This window comes from Argopecten irradians, chromosome 4 (genome assembly GCF_041381155.1).
Source record: "Argopecten irradians isolate NY chromosome 4, Ai_NY, whole genome shotgun sequence".
NCBI classification, from domain to species: Eukaryota; Metazoa; Mollusca; class Bivalvia; order Pectinida; family Pectinidae; genus Argopecten; species Argopecten irradians.
The window spans coordinates 45,536,577-45,552,605 of NC_091137.1; the positions used below are offsets into that span (position 1 = coordinate 45,536,577).

General features: G+C 36.5%; 1 protein-coding gene and 1 pseudogene across 1 annotated transcript; one reads left to right on the forward strand and one right to left on the reverse strand.

Annotated features, from left to right (window-relative positions):
* Positions 1-2,786: 2,786 nt before the first annotated feature.
* LOC138322534 (uncharacterized) lies at positions 2,787-5,301 on the reverse strand (annotated as a pseudogene).
* A 3,585-nt stretch (positions 5,302-8,886) lies between these two features.
* Positions 8,887-14,839, forward strand: LOC138322535 (uncharacterized). The gene is made up of 4 exons (XM_069266551.1): positions 8,887-9,148; positions 10,896-10,997; positions 12,369-12,438; positions 14,623-14,839. Exons 1-4 carry the CDS (start codon positions 8,902-8,904, stop codon positions 14,747-14,749), a joined length of 546 nt encoding a protein of 181 aa, XP_069122652.1. The 5' UTR covers positions 8,887-8,901; the 3' UTR covers positions 14,750-14,839.
* Positions 14,840-16,029: the final 1,190 nt, after the last annotated feature.

The window sequence follows — 16,029 nt, forward strand, 5'->3', positions numbered from 1 at the left end:
TTACTCTGGAACAACTTATGGTCATATCAATGACAACAGAACAATTTTATTAGTAATACCAATTCGATAGGACGTTCCAGAGTTTTGATATATTTACCGTAGTTTACGGAACATTTATCGAGTGGCACAACCATGTCTATGTCTTCACAGAACTTTTTCAGTTTGTTTATCTTCAAACATTGTTCGACTATTTAAATGAAATGATAAATTATGCATCTTTTTCCAAAAGGATGATATTTTTCCAAAAGGATGATGTTTTTTTCGTGATTTCGGGACATCGTTTTATACAACATCGTCAAATCCATTCTAAATTCATGTTCATAACCGCAATAATTAAATTCCTCGTTTTCGGTAAAAATCGTGGTTTACTTCTCGTATACGAAATTGTTTTCATTCCACAGACTGTATCTAATGATGGAACATTTGATATGATTTTATAACTAAGCAATAAAATAAGTTAAACGCTTCATAAATGTTTCGTGCAATCGTTATCTAAACAATCTCTGGCAATTATCATTTTAATTATCTAATGAGCTTAGTGTATCCACAAATACCGTTACTATCTAATGATACGGTGTTTGATATTAATATCTATCGTTTTGTTTCAAATAACAACACAAACATGCTTTATGCAATAATGATCAAAATCTGGCGATGATCATGTTCCATACAACGATGTTAAGTTCAGCATTGATGTATTTTTTGTATAAATATCATAACTCTCAATTTAGATGTTGACATTTATATTTCAGATGATGCACGTTAGAGACAACCCATGATTCCTAGAGCTAGGACTCATGGATAGGGCCTCCATTTTAGAGCATAGCTGTTTCGCCATTTGAAACAAGTTGTGACTGAATGAGCATTTATTTTCTCGGCTATGACATTCATGCTTAGAAAATATGAACTTTGTTAATCATTAAAAATTATTTAATAACCACCAAAAGTTACCAATATTTAGATAATAAGAAAACTTACAATGCATAAGTTTTAATTTTACACATAAAAAATAAGATTTCAAAATGAAATTCGACAGTAATGTTATCAGTGCAGTAAAATAAGTACGGATGGTCAGGCCATATGGTTTACAATTTCTTTTCGCATTTTCACAATGGTAAAAGTAATTACAAAATTATTTCTGTAAGTATATGTCTGTCTAAAATACATAAGGTATAGAAATAAGAGCTTTAATAATGCATATATTCTGTGATATAACTAATGTTTATAAGAAATCATACAGGCTTGTCTCTGTGCCTTTGAATGATTCTCACAGTTTCTTTCATGAAACCGTGTAGTTTTCATTTCAACAAATTTTATTGCAAATAACATGCAAATGGATTTGGCAACAGGCAAAGCCTATATTAGCCATCTCCAAACAAATCCGGTATAGTACAATTATCGACAAAATATTTTAACATTTAACATTACATTATGAATGAATATTATTATTAGTGTATCTCCCCAACCTTTCACCGTAGAAAAATCAAAAAGAATCTTTTAGTTTCAGATATATATCTTCTGATATACATTGCAATGAATATATATTCTTTTCTTCATCTCAATTGTCACAGCCATGGAGTAGTGGTTTTGGGAAAACCGTGTGGTTTTCAATGGATTACTGATGAAAAAAAAAACATGTCGATTTTTGCCCAGTTATGACACACATGACTTCAAACATACGAATGATTCCTTCCTGGAGATTCCAGTGACGCCAAATTATACTGAAAATTTTACCATTTTCACTATTCATTCGTTTTGAACTAGATAACGAACGAAAATATGGTGACATGAACTATATTTGAATCAAATATTTTTCTCGTTTAAATGTTTTTCTCTGGAAAAAGGTTTCAGGGTCCGAGTTGTTAAGATGTCCCTAGACATTACCACAAACCACCCATATCTGGGTTCAACTCCCATGTAGGGTAAGTACTGGTTGTTGTTCGATGGTTTTTCTAATACGGCTTTCCTTTATAATTTATACCTGGCATGTCCTTAAATGATCCTGTTAATAGTTCATTAAACCAATCAACACCAACAGATACCGCTCGTAACATTTAAGTTATTTTGCAACAGATGTGTTTGTCCACATAATCGGAAATAGGATAAAATGATGTGTGCTCCTCTCGTATTTCGGCATTAAACGTTCTTAAAAATAGTGATCTATTTCAATTGGCATTTAGATTAAAAAAAAAGAACAAAACATTTTTGTTTAAGCAATGACTACTTACTGAAACAATGACTAAATTACGTTATGTGACATCCTCGATATTCCAGGGGTTACTATCAATAACGTTTAAACTAAATGTTAAAGTAACGAATTACTCATAAAAATTTATGTGCTTTGTAACAAAATATTGTATAGAATAATTCTCTGAATAATTTTCTATAATGAATGTTACATCCATACAGGGTTATACCATTACAAATTCCAAACATAACTGATAAATGGCATCTGGACGTGCTTCCGAGGCCAGCAAATACACGGGGACAATCGAGAAACATTTACGTCAACTGTCGGTACGGTGTTGGACTAAAGCAGACACATGCACAGAGAGTTAAAGAATCCACGGCTTTCAGCGCATACTTGAACGTATTGTTCAATACATAGATCAACTCCGTTTGTAGAGTATTATAAGGCACTCGATGCTTTCCTCAGTTCTCATTCTCTGCTCTGGTGATTAATGTGATATTAAAAGACGATTATTTAAGGATTAACTGTAATATTTTTTTACGTTATGGAGCCATAAAGAAAAAAAACCAGTGTACTCTCCATAACGTAAAAAAATATTACAGTTAATCCTTATAATTTAATTAACAAACCAAAACAAGTTTTTTTTCTGTCAAAACATTTAATTTTCATCATGACTGCACTTTAAAATTTTCCGAAAAAAGATTTTGAACCGAGAAACTATTAATCCGCTGACGTAACAGGCAACCAATCAAATTGTTTGTTTCAAAACACTTTACCCAATAAGAACACCGGATCAGTGGCGGGCTCTCAGCACCCACGCCGCCTCACTCGAAGCGGGGAAACGGACTGAGCTGGTGACAAGCCTACAAACGTCGGTTTTGATAGCGTTTACTGTTGAAAGTTAAACGAACAGTTGTTAAAAGTGGAATTACTAAGAAATCCTGCTGACATGACATTGCTAGAGAAAGTGGATTGTGATAACGCGGGACTAGCGAAGCGTGGGAAAGCGACAGTGTCAGTGGTTTGTTTACACGCTGTGATTGGAATGGCGGCCAGCGGGACATGTGAGGACCTTGGGACGACTTCGGAAGGCTGATTTCCATGCACAACGGTTGCTAAAGTGTTACTTATACTGGCTTTTTGTTCTGTGGAACAATCCCTGCTGTAACTCCGGACCGATGCTTCGTTTTTATGACCAGACATGTACATAATATGCCTGATTTCAAAGCCAGCATCACTCAGTTTTTGAATGCTTGTTGCTCTCAAACAGTGAGCCGTGTATGACTGTGAACATCCGGATTTTTTGGCGATTTCCCCCATGAAGCGCCCAAACTGGTATTCCTTCACTGATGTGGTGTTGTACCAAGTGCCTAATGTGTTGGGATTCTTGATAGCTTCTTTGTTACAGTGATTAAATAGACATGTCGCGGTTGGATCAGTTTTCCTAATCAGCTGTTTGAGAGATTCGACGGGACAAAATTGATCTCCTGTGCTGTACATACGCTTGTCAGCCGGTGCCTCGTGATAATCTAGACCCCCCTGGTGATTTTTTTGCTTTGTTTCGTGATTTATGACCGCATATTCTCTGCCATTTTCGTCAACTTTAAAGTCAATCCTCGAGAAACGAAATGGATCGCAAGATCTATCCACACACGGTATCTTAAGAGGATTACAGGATGTTCATTTTCACTGTGGAGGTAAGTTGTTATCTTTACCAGATCTTCTTGGTTTATGATTGCTTTGTGTTTTGTAGGCCTAGATGCTCCCGTTCTAATATTTTCTTTCAATTTCCCATCAAGCATGTTGTTCGATGGCCTAAACTCTCTGTCCCTAACAATATCAATTTCATGTCTACCCAAATCATGTATGTGTCTATTCAAGCCCGCTCTCAGACTTTTCATACTGTTTGTATGATACTCGGAAGCAAGTTTTTCTGGCATTTCTTTTGCTCTTTTTACGACGTCTTTAGGAGCGGCCTCTGCGTAAAATCTCCGCAGTTTTTCATTTAATTCTTCCGGGGCAATGGTCCTCATGTCTACATCACTGCCATCTCTCTCTCTAGACCACGCTGAAAGTTATTAATTAGTCTTTGTAAATTGTTGTAGCGGTTTTAATGGGCACGATTTAATTAAAAAAAACAACACAAATAACTCAATAGTAGAGTGCTTGTGGTTTTACCATGAGAAATCCAGGTGCAAGTCCTGGTTTGTGATGTTAAAAAAATCTGCTCATTAAAGCAGTTTCGATTATTCTAATTCGTTTTAAATATACTTTAAAAACGTGTTTTATAATCAGATATGTTTGGGATTTTTTTATCTATAATTTTGCTGTGATTATGGTATAAATTCCACTGTACATTGAGGGGGGGGGGGGGTCGTAACTTACCTTGAAATGTGTTCAATGCCCACTTAGTGTTCATTTTAGTAGCCTTGGACTGTCGTCCGGATTCTATTTGCTCAAAATCTTTAGTTTCCAACTTCTTGAATCTCCCTTCGTTTGATTCTTCAGCATCCTCATTTTTTTTCAATTCATATTCCATCTTTTTTACATCTTCACTTGTCACAGTACTTGATGCAGTGAGAGCGGCTGGTGGTTCATACTCGATTTCCTGATTAAATATTGCCAGAAGGGTTTCCATTGTGTCTTGCGATAAAGACATTTCATCATTGGGCCCTTCTAACTCATTATCCTGGTCCAAAATATTATCAATATTTCCTAAGTTAAAGTTTGCCATTTTCAGTAGCGATCGCGAGCAGCTGTACAGTAGGCTACTGTAAGTCAAGTTGCAGACGACAACAGTTCGGCTAACAACAGGTGTCGCCGTATAAATATTTATGAAAAAACACACAAAAATGCTGAACGTCATATAGATATTTTATTTTTGTTAATTTACATAAACTAAAGGTTATCAATGAAAATTTGATCATCAACTTATTAGTTTCATTTTTGGAACGTCAATAAACGAGTTACCTCCCTTCAACCATCAGCCATGATTGTTTACATGACTACAGGCCTCTAGTGAAAAAGTAGTTCCGGTTTTCTTTTACAATATGGGCTGATAAAGAAAAAATATCAGCCAATTAAATTCTGTGTAACAAGTGAAATTAAATTATATATTAAATAGTAAACAAAAATGTAAATATCAAGTCTACAACTGAATCCATGTGTCCAAAAAAGAATAATACCTGTTGATAACGGATTTATTAAAGCCTTAAGCAAGTCTACAACTGAATTCATGTGTCCAAGATAGACTAATACGTGTAGATAACGGATTTATCACCGACTCGGATTTTCTAAACGAATTCAGATCATCTGAATGGAGTGATCATCCCGTTGTAGCAATCGGGTATCTAGGCAACATTTTGACCGCCGTTGTTCTTTGGAGTAAAGAAATGGTATCACCTACAAACTTGCTTCTTCGAGCTTTGGTCGTTTCGGATATTGTTCTTATCACTGGAACTTTGTTCTTATTCCCTGGTCTGATATTAGATAGTGAACAACCAAATGCAATATGGCCACAAGGAGTTTCAACTGCCGTTTTCTATTCATATACGTCACAACTAATCAATGTCTACGTCATCATATCCGTGGCGGTAGAGAGATATGTAGCAATATGCCATGCTTTACAATATGCGAACCTTTACAGCAGACGGAAGATAATAGCTTCTATAAGTAAGAAGTTTACACCATTGCGTACCTTTTGAACATCAAAAATCAAGAATAAATGACTATGTGTTTTGTACAGACACGAGTTTAAATTATGTTACAAATGAACATCGGATAGACTGAAAATCACAGCACACTATTCGGCTATATACATGATATAATTGCATTTAGGTTTATATCTAATCATACACGATACAATTTTTTTTATTTCCAGTCGAATACATATCACAGATAACATTAGCTATCAATAGCTTGCATTTCGACAAATCGATATGAGCTGTTTTACCAATAGTCCCTATAAACATACACTGTTCCTGAACCTTTATTTTCTCACTAATAACACTTATACTATAAGTTTGACTTTTGGTATTCGGATAGAAAAGATAGCTCTATTATGAAACCGAAATGTTATACTATCCCGATATATAACAACAAACCCTCCACCTTTGGGTTCAACTCCAATGTGAGGCAAGTACTGACCGCTAGTCGGTGGTTTTTCTTCTACAAACTTCCTTCATCATATTAATCTAGCGTGTCATTTAAAAGGCCCTGGCTGTTCATATGACGTTAAAACAATTAAATGCAATTGTTTCCGCTCATGATTATGGATTTAATTATTTTGCCACAATATTGTTCGCTACCGTGCACGCATGTCAACATAATCGGAACTAGGATACAATGTAACATTAGGCGTGCCCCTCTCGCATTACGACATTAAACGGTGTGATACAAATACATAAAATATTACCAATTTGACATTCAAAACAAAAAAACGTAAAACAAAATCCTGTATCAACAATGGCTACTGCAACAATGACTCACTAATATAAAAACCTAAATGTCACACGTATCACTCACAAATGTGCTTAGTAACAAAATATTGTATATGATAATTATCAGAATTCATTAAGATTTTATAATGCATGTAACACCGATACATGGTTATACCATTACCAATTCTATGTATATCTGATCAATGGCAACTGGAAGTGCTTCTGAGACCGGTTAATACATGGGTACACTCTGTCGGGAGACAAACCGAGATACATTCACGTCAACTGTCGGTACGGCGATGGACTAAAACAGAAACATACACAGAGCTTCATCAAAGAATCGAAAACTTAAACGCAGAGATAAACATATTGTATACTTTAAAAGGTGGACTAAGCTTATATAATGATACTTGTGTTGAACTCCGTTTATAAAATTGACTGTCGATTATGGACGCATAGATTAAAGGCTACAACAAGCCTGATCCCTGTAGACAACGGATTTATCACCGACTCGGATTTTCTGAACGAATTCTGATCTTCTTTTGTGATACCAATTGGTTTACCATGCAGTCCATTGATAATACATCAGAGAACTGGAAGATTTCCTCACAAATTGACGAACAAAACCAAAGTTTCCGTGATACACAGCTACCTATTTTACAACTGACACCTTTTCTCCCACATTATAGTCTAGTGTATGGAGTGATCATCCCGATCATTGTAGTAATCGGGTATATAGGCAATGTGTTGACCGCCATTGTTCTTTGGAGTAAAGAAATTGCATCATCAACAAACTTGCTTCTTCGTGCTTTGGTCGTGTCGGATATCGTTTTCATCACTAGTGCCTTTTTCTTATTCCCTGGTCTGATAGTCTTACATTTTGAAACATTAAATCCAATATGGCCACAAGGAGCTGGAATTGCCCTTTTCTATATTTCTACATCACAAATGATCAATGTCTACATCACCATATCCGTGACAGTAGAGAGATATGTAGCAATATGTCACGCATTAAAATATGCGAACCTTCACAGCAGAGGGAAGACAATGACTTCTATTTGCAGTATCTGTGTATTTTCAATATTATACAATCTGCCCATTTTCTTTGTCTTTGGATATTGTAATGATTGTTCTACTATAAAAATTACGGAACTTGGAAGAAGCTATTTCATCGTCATCATATACTCTGTGTGGATGAACTGTATTGTATATGTAACTGCTATCTTCTATTTATTTACGTCACAACTGATCAATGTTTACTTCGTCATATCCGTGACGGTAGAGAGATATATAGCAATATGTCATGCTTTAAAATATGCGAACTTTCACAGTAGACGGAAGATAATGGCTTCTATTTACAGTATCTGTGTATTTTCAATATTATATAATCTGCCTCGATTCTTCATTTATGGATATTGTAATGGTTGTTCTTTTGTAACATGGACGGAACTTGGAAGAAGCTATTTCATCGTCATCATATACATTCTGTGTGGATGAATTGTATTGTATACCATGTCATTCCGTTAACTGTGTTGTTGTGCTTGAACATCATGATTGTAAGAGAGAGCTCAAACGGATGAATAATCGTCGTGAACATCTAGGTACAGAAATGAGAGAAAAATTCAATATCACCAAAACTGTGGTTCTAATAGTTGGTGTGTTCACATTCGTACAAACTATTGGATCTATCAACCGTTTTCACGGTTACATTATGGACCTCGCGTTTCTACTGCATAATACACTGCAGTGAGAGACCACGTATGTTTAAGCTTTTTATACACGGGGCGGGTCCTTTTGACGAGAGGGAAGGAATTGCTAATTTACTCAACTTTTGGACTGCTTGTACAAGTTTGTTGTTTTTTTTAGGGGGAGGAGCTGGTATTTGTCGCACGAAAAAATATTGCGAGTTACAGAACATTGCACTTCTCCACAAAAGTTTAAGTAGTTTTCAATGCAAGCCCAACAGCATTTTCGCTTACTTGATATAGGTAATTTCAATACAGAAAAATCAACAGAAATACAACAAACGTTTTGTATAATCTTGGGCATGCCATAGAACTCTTATATTCGTCTGAAACACTTAGGCTAGGAGGTAAAAAAGGCGAGGATTGAATTCGGGGTCAAAAGGTCAACTGCAAATGTAGTTACTTAAACTAAATATTAAGTCAATTGGGCTAATAGAACTCATTACAGCGTCCGTAGGGCCTCTTTATTGTTATACAGGCTTAAACTGATATTTTACACGCGACTTTAATTTGCAGTTATTTTAAGATGCTCGAGATCGGTTACATATCAGCGCATGTTGTGGGTGACATTGACCTTCTGTTGAGGCTCCCTGAAAACGGTCTAACTCGGCCACTGGACATGGATGACCCTCAAATAGACCTGATGATCAGAGAACTAGAAGGGGTCATTTTAGAATACGCTACAGATGTGATGAACAATACGAAGTTATACGAAGAAGCCTTGAGAGCAAATGACATCACGCAGCCTCCTCACATGATAAGGGACGCTCTCTGTAAGTGATATGGGTTGATTAATTATTAAATAACCGTCCTATTAATAGACTGGGGCATTATCCAAGCATACTGTGTGAAGTGTGAGTGGTTAGATATCCGGATATATTATCACAAGCGTTCCACCTCCGGGTTGCGAGTTTGATACCTATTCGGGCAGAGGCAGATGCCAGGAATTGACCGATGTCGGTGATTTTCTGCGGGTATTTCGGCTTTCAGTCACATTCTACATCTGGCACGTCCATATAAGACCCTAGCTGTTAGTGGGATGTCGAGCCAAACTGAACAGGTCTATCTATAAAATAGCTGCAATATTGTGCTCAAAAGACTTTTAGACAGAAAATGGTGTCGTCTTAAGAGCTACAATTTGTGCCTATTACTGCTAATGGAACAAAGTAATGATTATGCAAACCATTATAAAATGATTATTTGCATTTCATCTTACTTGTTCGATATCGCTTACTTAAAGGGGCAATTCAGTCTAAGAGAACATTAAAATTTGTACATATATCGGAAAAAACAAGTTCTAATGGAAATTAGATCAGTCGGTTTTACTGTGATATGCCTGAAAAGCCCATGGTTGTGACATGTGTGTAGATGTTCAAACTAGCTCGATTTCCGCCATTACACATTGTGGTCGAACTTCTTGTATGCCGAACCCTATCCCTTGCTCTTAGAGTAATGCAACTTTTGTCTAGAACTGCTCAAATCGCTCTGATAGTAGTGTGTTTACCTTATTAGGTGAATTGTCTTGCCTAAAAATCATTTTATCACCTTCTCAGTGGTTATGTAGCTTATTTGTTTAACGTGCGTGACTTTGGCTCGGGTATGGGTACAGCGTCCGTATTGTACCTGCTTAATCGTATTGATCAACGATTTGATATTTCAACGATATTAATTAAAATACTAAACAATGACGTGGAATTTGTCAATATTTTATGTTATATGTTTCATAAGAAATGTAGAACAATACATTTATGCCATATTTTGCTTCTTGGTTATGTAAAGAATTAGCCTGAGTGAATTGTCCCTTTAACTAGGCAATTAAACTGAATCACATAGATTATCAAATTCCCACCGAGGTATTATTTTTTACGTAATACATATGAAGGTTCAGATTTTTACGGTAAATCCAGGAATTGTGAATATGGCGTCGTGTGAGTGGTACGGTAGATATTAAGAATGGTATAGTTATGTTTGTTTTATATGTAAATGCATGTATACGCATAAAATAATTGGAAACCTACGAAAAAGTAAAGAAAACTGTGCCCAAGTGATTTTCGGAGGCAACGCTCCACTACGACACATAGGGACCAATTTGTACCCGGCCGAAAGGTATAGCAGGCCGGGTACGTACATTCATTCTATCTATAAAGGTATAAAGAGTACTTAAAACGGAAAAGGGAAGGTTAAAAGTTATCTTCCCAGTGCATGTTGGAGTGGCGTAGTGGTTAAGCCACTCCCTTTCACCAAGCCGGCCGGGTATGGGCGGACGTCAAAAGGTCAGGGGTCACCTGGCCGATCACGTGGGTTTTCTCCAGCACTCCAGTTTCCTCCCACTCCAATACCCCTCGTGTGCTTAGATCCGAGCGATGGAGAGTGATTTGCATAAATTCTATTGAATTGTATAACTTGTTTCGCAATCGATTTAAAATAAATAAAGTCTATTTATATTTATATATTAATGCAGGAATAAGTAAAATATAGAGGTTCGTTAAAACTTTGTTATACTGCTCTGTGTATTCCCAGCTGCCAGTGAGTTAGCCGATGCCAGTACTCTAGCTGCACGTATATTTGGACTAGCTTCTCCCACCACAACTATACCTCCTACCACCCCGTCCAACACCACAGGTAACAGAAGAGATCAAAGTAAAGAAAAATAAACAAAAAACTCATTCTCCCTTAAAATAAATATTATCTCTTCTCAATTATAATTATATCATTATATAAAAGTGGATAATTTGAAATATATATACTGAACGCCAAAACAAACCTACACATTTTGGGGTTAATCTCAAATGTTTGATTTTTATTGGATTTTGTTTGGGGAAATCATTATGGAAACCATATTTGATCTCTTTGGGATTATTTTACACATCACATACTTAAATCAACCTCAGTATGATGACGTCATGAACTTTTAAAGTGAATAGGGTTCATTTTTAGCTTTCACAGCTACATCAGACACTGTTGAGATGTCACACAGACCATATAAACGTTCAATATTTCGTGTGTCCTCAATTGTTGTACGGCTGTGGTACGTCTCTTAGACTGCAACGCATCTAATGATGGCATGGGACATCCAACGCCATTCCTGGTGCAGAGCAGCTTCCAGCTGAGCGACGTTGATCGGCTGCCCATACACGACGCCCAGCTTGTCCCAGAGATGCTCAATGGGGTTGAGATCCGGACTCAAAGATGGCCAAGGCATCTCATTGACGTTGCTGGCGATGATGTTGGGTTAAGATTGGGCCTGTGTACGGACGTCTGGCTCTCAATCCGACTCAGGAAAGATGACGTCATAGTCGTACTGTGTGGGCACTCACTGGTCGATTATGCGTACCATTTGTTGCCCTAGCTGTAGCGGTTGCTGGCTCAAAACGACATCGGGCGTGACTGACCTGTATGTACCAATCTTGTGTTGCCGTCGTTACGCGCGGGCGACCAGTTCTCTGACAGTCGCATAATCCTTGAAACATGTCTTTGGGTATTACCTGTCTCCAACATCCCAATTGCTCGCCATTGACAGCCGAGCCATCTTGAAACCATGCACAATTTGAGTAGCCTTCTGTTACGCACTATATCGACTACCCGTATACCAATTGTCACGTGATTCCATGCACGCTATGCAATGTTGGTAATCGCAGGGTAAAACTATGGAAGATATAAAACGTCATAAACCAAAATGTTTGTTTTGTTTGTTTTTTTTTTTTGTTTTTTTTTTATGAAATGTCAAAATGTTAAACACAATATACTGTTTCTTGATGTGTTAAATACAGTTTTCGAGTGAACAATTCATTCAACAAAAATTATAGTTTTTAAAAGTGTATATTTTTTTGGCGTTCATTATATGTTAATTTTAAAAACATCTAAATATAAATAAGCATTTCGAAGTCGTCGTATTTTTTTCAGAATTTTATCGTTTTTGTGTTACTTTATACATAGTATCAATATCTTATCGATTTATGGTATTGTATCATTAATTTAATGTGACGTTTTTAGGTCGAACCCCATATTACAACTACACAGACATCCTCGGCATAGGGCACCGGCAACTTAATTCACTGATCAGGTAAAATTCAATAAACAAGAGGCACAGAGGGCCTGTATCGCTCACCTGGTTTGAAATGCCAAGTAATGTTCTGAATAAAGGCTCATTGTTTCTTTTCTGAATGAATTTGAATATTTAACCATTGATTCTCCTATTGGGCCCCACCCCTCCTACCCCCAGGTGGTCAGAGCCAAAATTTATACAAGTTCTGCTCCTCTTCCCCCAAGGATGTTTATGGCCAAATTTCGTTACAATCATTTCGTTATTGTAATTTTCGACGTTTCACTGTGATTGTGATGTTCGACGTTTTACTGTGATTGTGATGTTCAACGTTTTACTGTGATTGTGATGTTCAACGTTTTACTGTGATTGTGATGTTCGACGTTTTACTGTGATTGTGATGTTCGACGTTTTACTGTGATTGTGATGTTCGACGTTTTACTGTGATTGTGATGTTCGACGTTTTACTGTGATTGTGATGTTTGACGTTTTACTGTGATTGTGATGTTCGACGTTTTACTGTGATTGTGATGTTTGACGTTTTACTGTGATTGTGATGTTCGACGTTTTACTGTGATTGTGATGTTCGACGTTTTACTGTGATTGTGATGTTTGACGTTTTACTGTGATTGTGATGTTCAACGTTTTACTGTGATTGTGATGTTCGACGTTTTACTGTGATTGTGATGTTCGACGTTTTACTGTTATTGTGATGTTCGACGTTTTACTGTGATTGTGATGTTCGACGTTTTACTGTTATTGTGATGTTTGACGTTTTACTGTGATTGTGATGTTCGACGTTTTACTGTTATTGTGATGTTTGACGTTTTACTGTGATTGTGATGTTCGACGTTTTACTGTGATTGTGATGTTTGACGTTTTACTGTGATTGTGATGTTCGACGTTTTACTGTGATTGTGATGTTCGACGTTTTACTGTGATTGTGATGTTCGACGTTTTACTGTGATTGTGATGTTCGACGTTTTACTGTTATTGTGATGTTCGACGTTTTACTGTGATTGTGATGTTTGACGTTTTACTGTGATTGTGATGTTTGACGTTTTACTGTGATTGTGATGTTCGACGTTTTACTGTGATTGTGATGTTCGACGTTTTACTGTGATTGTGATGTTCAACGTTTTACTGTTATTGTGATGTTCAACGTTTTACTGTTATTGTGATGTTCAACGTTTTACTGTTATTGTGATGTTCAACGTTTTACTGTGATTGTGATGTTTAACGTTTCACTGTGTTTGTGATGTTTAACGTTTTACTGTTATTGTGATGTTTAACGTTTTACTGTTATTGTGATGTTCAACGTTTTACTGTTATTGTGATGTTCAACGTTTTACTGTGATTGTGATGTTTAACGTTTCACTGTGTTTGTGATGTTTAACGTTTTACTGTTATTGTGATGTTTAACGTTTTACTTTTATTGTGATGTTCAACGTTTACTGTTATTGTGATGTTCGACGTTTTACTGTTATTGTGATGTTCGACGTTTTACTGTTATTGTGATGTTCGACGTTTCACTGTGATTGTGATGTTCAACGTTTCACTGTGATTGTGATGTTCGACGTTTTACTGTTATTGTGATGTTCGACGTTTTACTGTTATTGTGATGTTCAACGTTTTACTGTGATTGTGGTGTTCAAAGTTTCACTGTGATTGTGATGTTCAACGTTTCACTGTGATTGTGATGTTCGACGTTTCACTGTGATTGTGATGTTCAACGTTTCACTGTTATTGTGATGTTCGACGTTTCACTGTGATTGTGATGTTCGACGTTTCACTGTTATTGTGATGTTCGACGTTTCACTGTTATTGTGATGTTCGACGTTTCACTGTGATTGTGATGTTCAACGTTTCACTGTTATTGTGATGTTCGACGTTTCACTGTGATTGTGATGTTCAACGTTTCACTGTGAATGTGATGTTCAACGTTTCACTTCGATTGTTATGTTTAGTGTTTCACTGTGATCGTGATGTGTAATGGTTCACTGTGATGCTAACGTTTTTATGTGACGCTTAGCGCTTTACTATGCATGTTTTTTGTGTTCAGTATTTTGATATTGTATTTAGCGTTTTATTTTGTGATGTTTAGTGAGTTACTATCACCATATGTTTCTTTGTGCTGTTCAGCGTTTTATATCGATGTTAACTGTCCTGTTATACGTTTTATATTTTAATTTTTTGTTATTTTAGCATTACCAATGAACTTGTTGGCACCAATAACACCGACCTTGGCATTATTTCCCGCCTGACAACTTATATTTCCCAGATAAGCTCCTTCTTACAGAATTTGGAATTCCAGATCAACAACATATCATAGCAAAGTACGCCGTTTATGAAGAACATTAAGTGGTTTGTGGTGATTATACTGAATATATTAAGTTTTATGATTAAAAACTTAAACAATCAAGTCTGCAATTTTTTTTCTTCATTATTTAATACATCCGTGGTAAATACTGTAAATGTGAATGATTTAGAGAGTTTAATTTCGCGATTTGCACGTGTAACTATATTGCGATGTTGTTAATTTCGCGATAATTACGCCTGGTAATATTTGACACAAATAATAAGTTTGGGGAAATTTTTCCCACTCAGAAGGCCTCCTTGTAAATAACGTAAATGTCCATATTTACAGTATTTGATGAAATTGTGTACTCTGTTAGAATTACAACGAGAGTTAAATTTGTACATTCTCGATACTCCAGGGGTTGCGATCACTTTCGATCTCTACACCTGGACTTTCTCATAGTGAAATTGAAGGCAGCTCAGGGGGGAAACATTTGACCAATCACAAGCTAGCAAAGATTTCATTTGAAGACTACAGAGAGAGTGACGCCTAAAATCAAAGCCACACAGTCAACCACAGTGTACCGTTATACGCCTCTTTTGATGTACATCAAATGATTAAAGCTGACAATGCAAGTTAAAAAAAATTACATTTGAGATGAAAAAATGAAATTTCTTTTTTCAAAATTTGTTTCTGAGACAGCCCATTGCGTTTCTAAGGACGGGCAGACGCCATTTTGTTTGAACTCAGCTTGGATACGAGACGCCTGCCGACCCCTATATAAAGCGCGTGAATCGACACACGTGCGCTCAGTCATGTACATTACATATACACCTAGCAGTTGTCCACTGTGTATCACCTACTGATACATAAACAAAACACCTTACCTGTAAATATGTGTAGGGCTGGTTTTAGCAAGCAAACATGTCAACTCTTCTAAGCTGTATTTAGAGGTTTCACAAATTTAACTTTTCATACAAATGAATAAAAATCCTGATAACAATCCGTCCACATATTTCCATGTATGCTATCGTACCCGATGTACTCGACTGGCCACTTGCACGTGACCACCTGCCCCGAACAAGTGACGCTTCCATATATAAACTACCAAAGGCACACACGTGTACATGTGCGTGTAATATCTAATATGTTGAAGTGTTTTATTTGCTCGTATTTGACATATTTTGGGATCTAGCTGACATTATTACTTCAATGAAACCTTGTCAGGTGAGTACAGTATTTATATTTGGTTTGACAATGTTATCTCCTATTAGAATTTCCGTGTCTGTTTACGTTATAATCAAAATGGATCT

Bases quoted from the DNA above. Each gene is read 5' to 3' on its own strand.
- LOC138322535 (XM_069266551.1), top strand. From the start codon at position 8,902: ATGCTCGAGATCGGTTACATATCAGCGCATGTTGTGGGTGACATTGAC. The intron at 9,149-10,895 runs GTAAGTGATATG...GTGTATTCCCAG, and splicing joins CATGATAAGGGACGCTCTCT to CTGCCAGTGAGTTAGCCGAT. The intron at 12,439-14,622 runs GTAAAATTCAAT...TTGTTATTTTAG, and splicing joins CAACTTAATTCACTGATCAG to CATTACCAATGAACTTGTTG.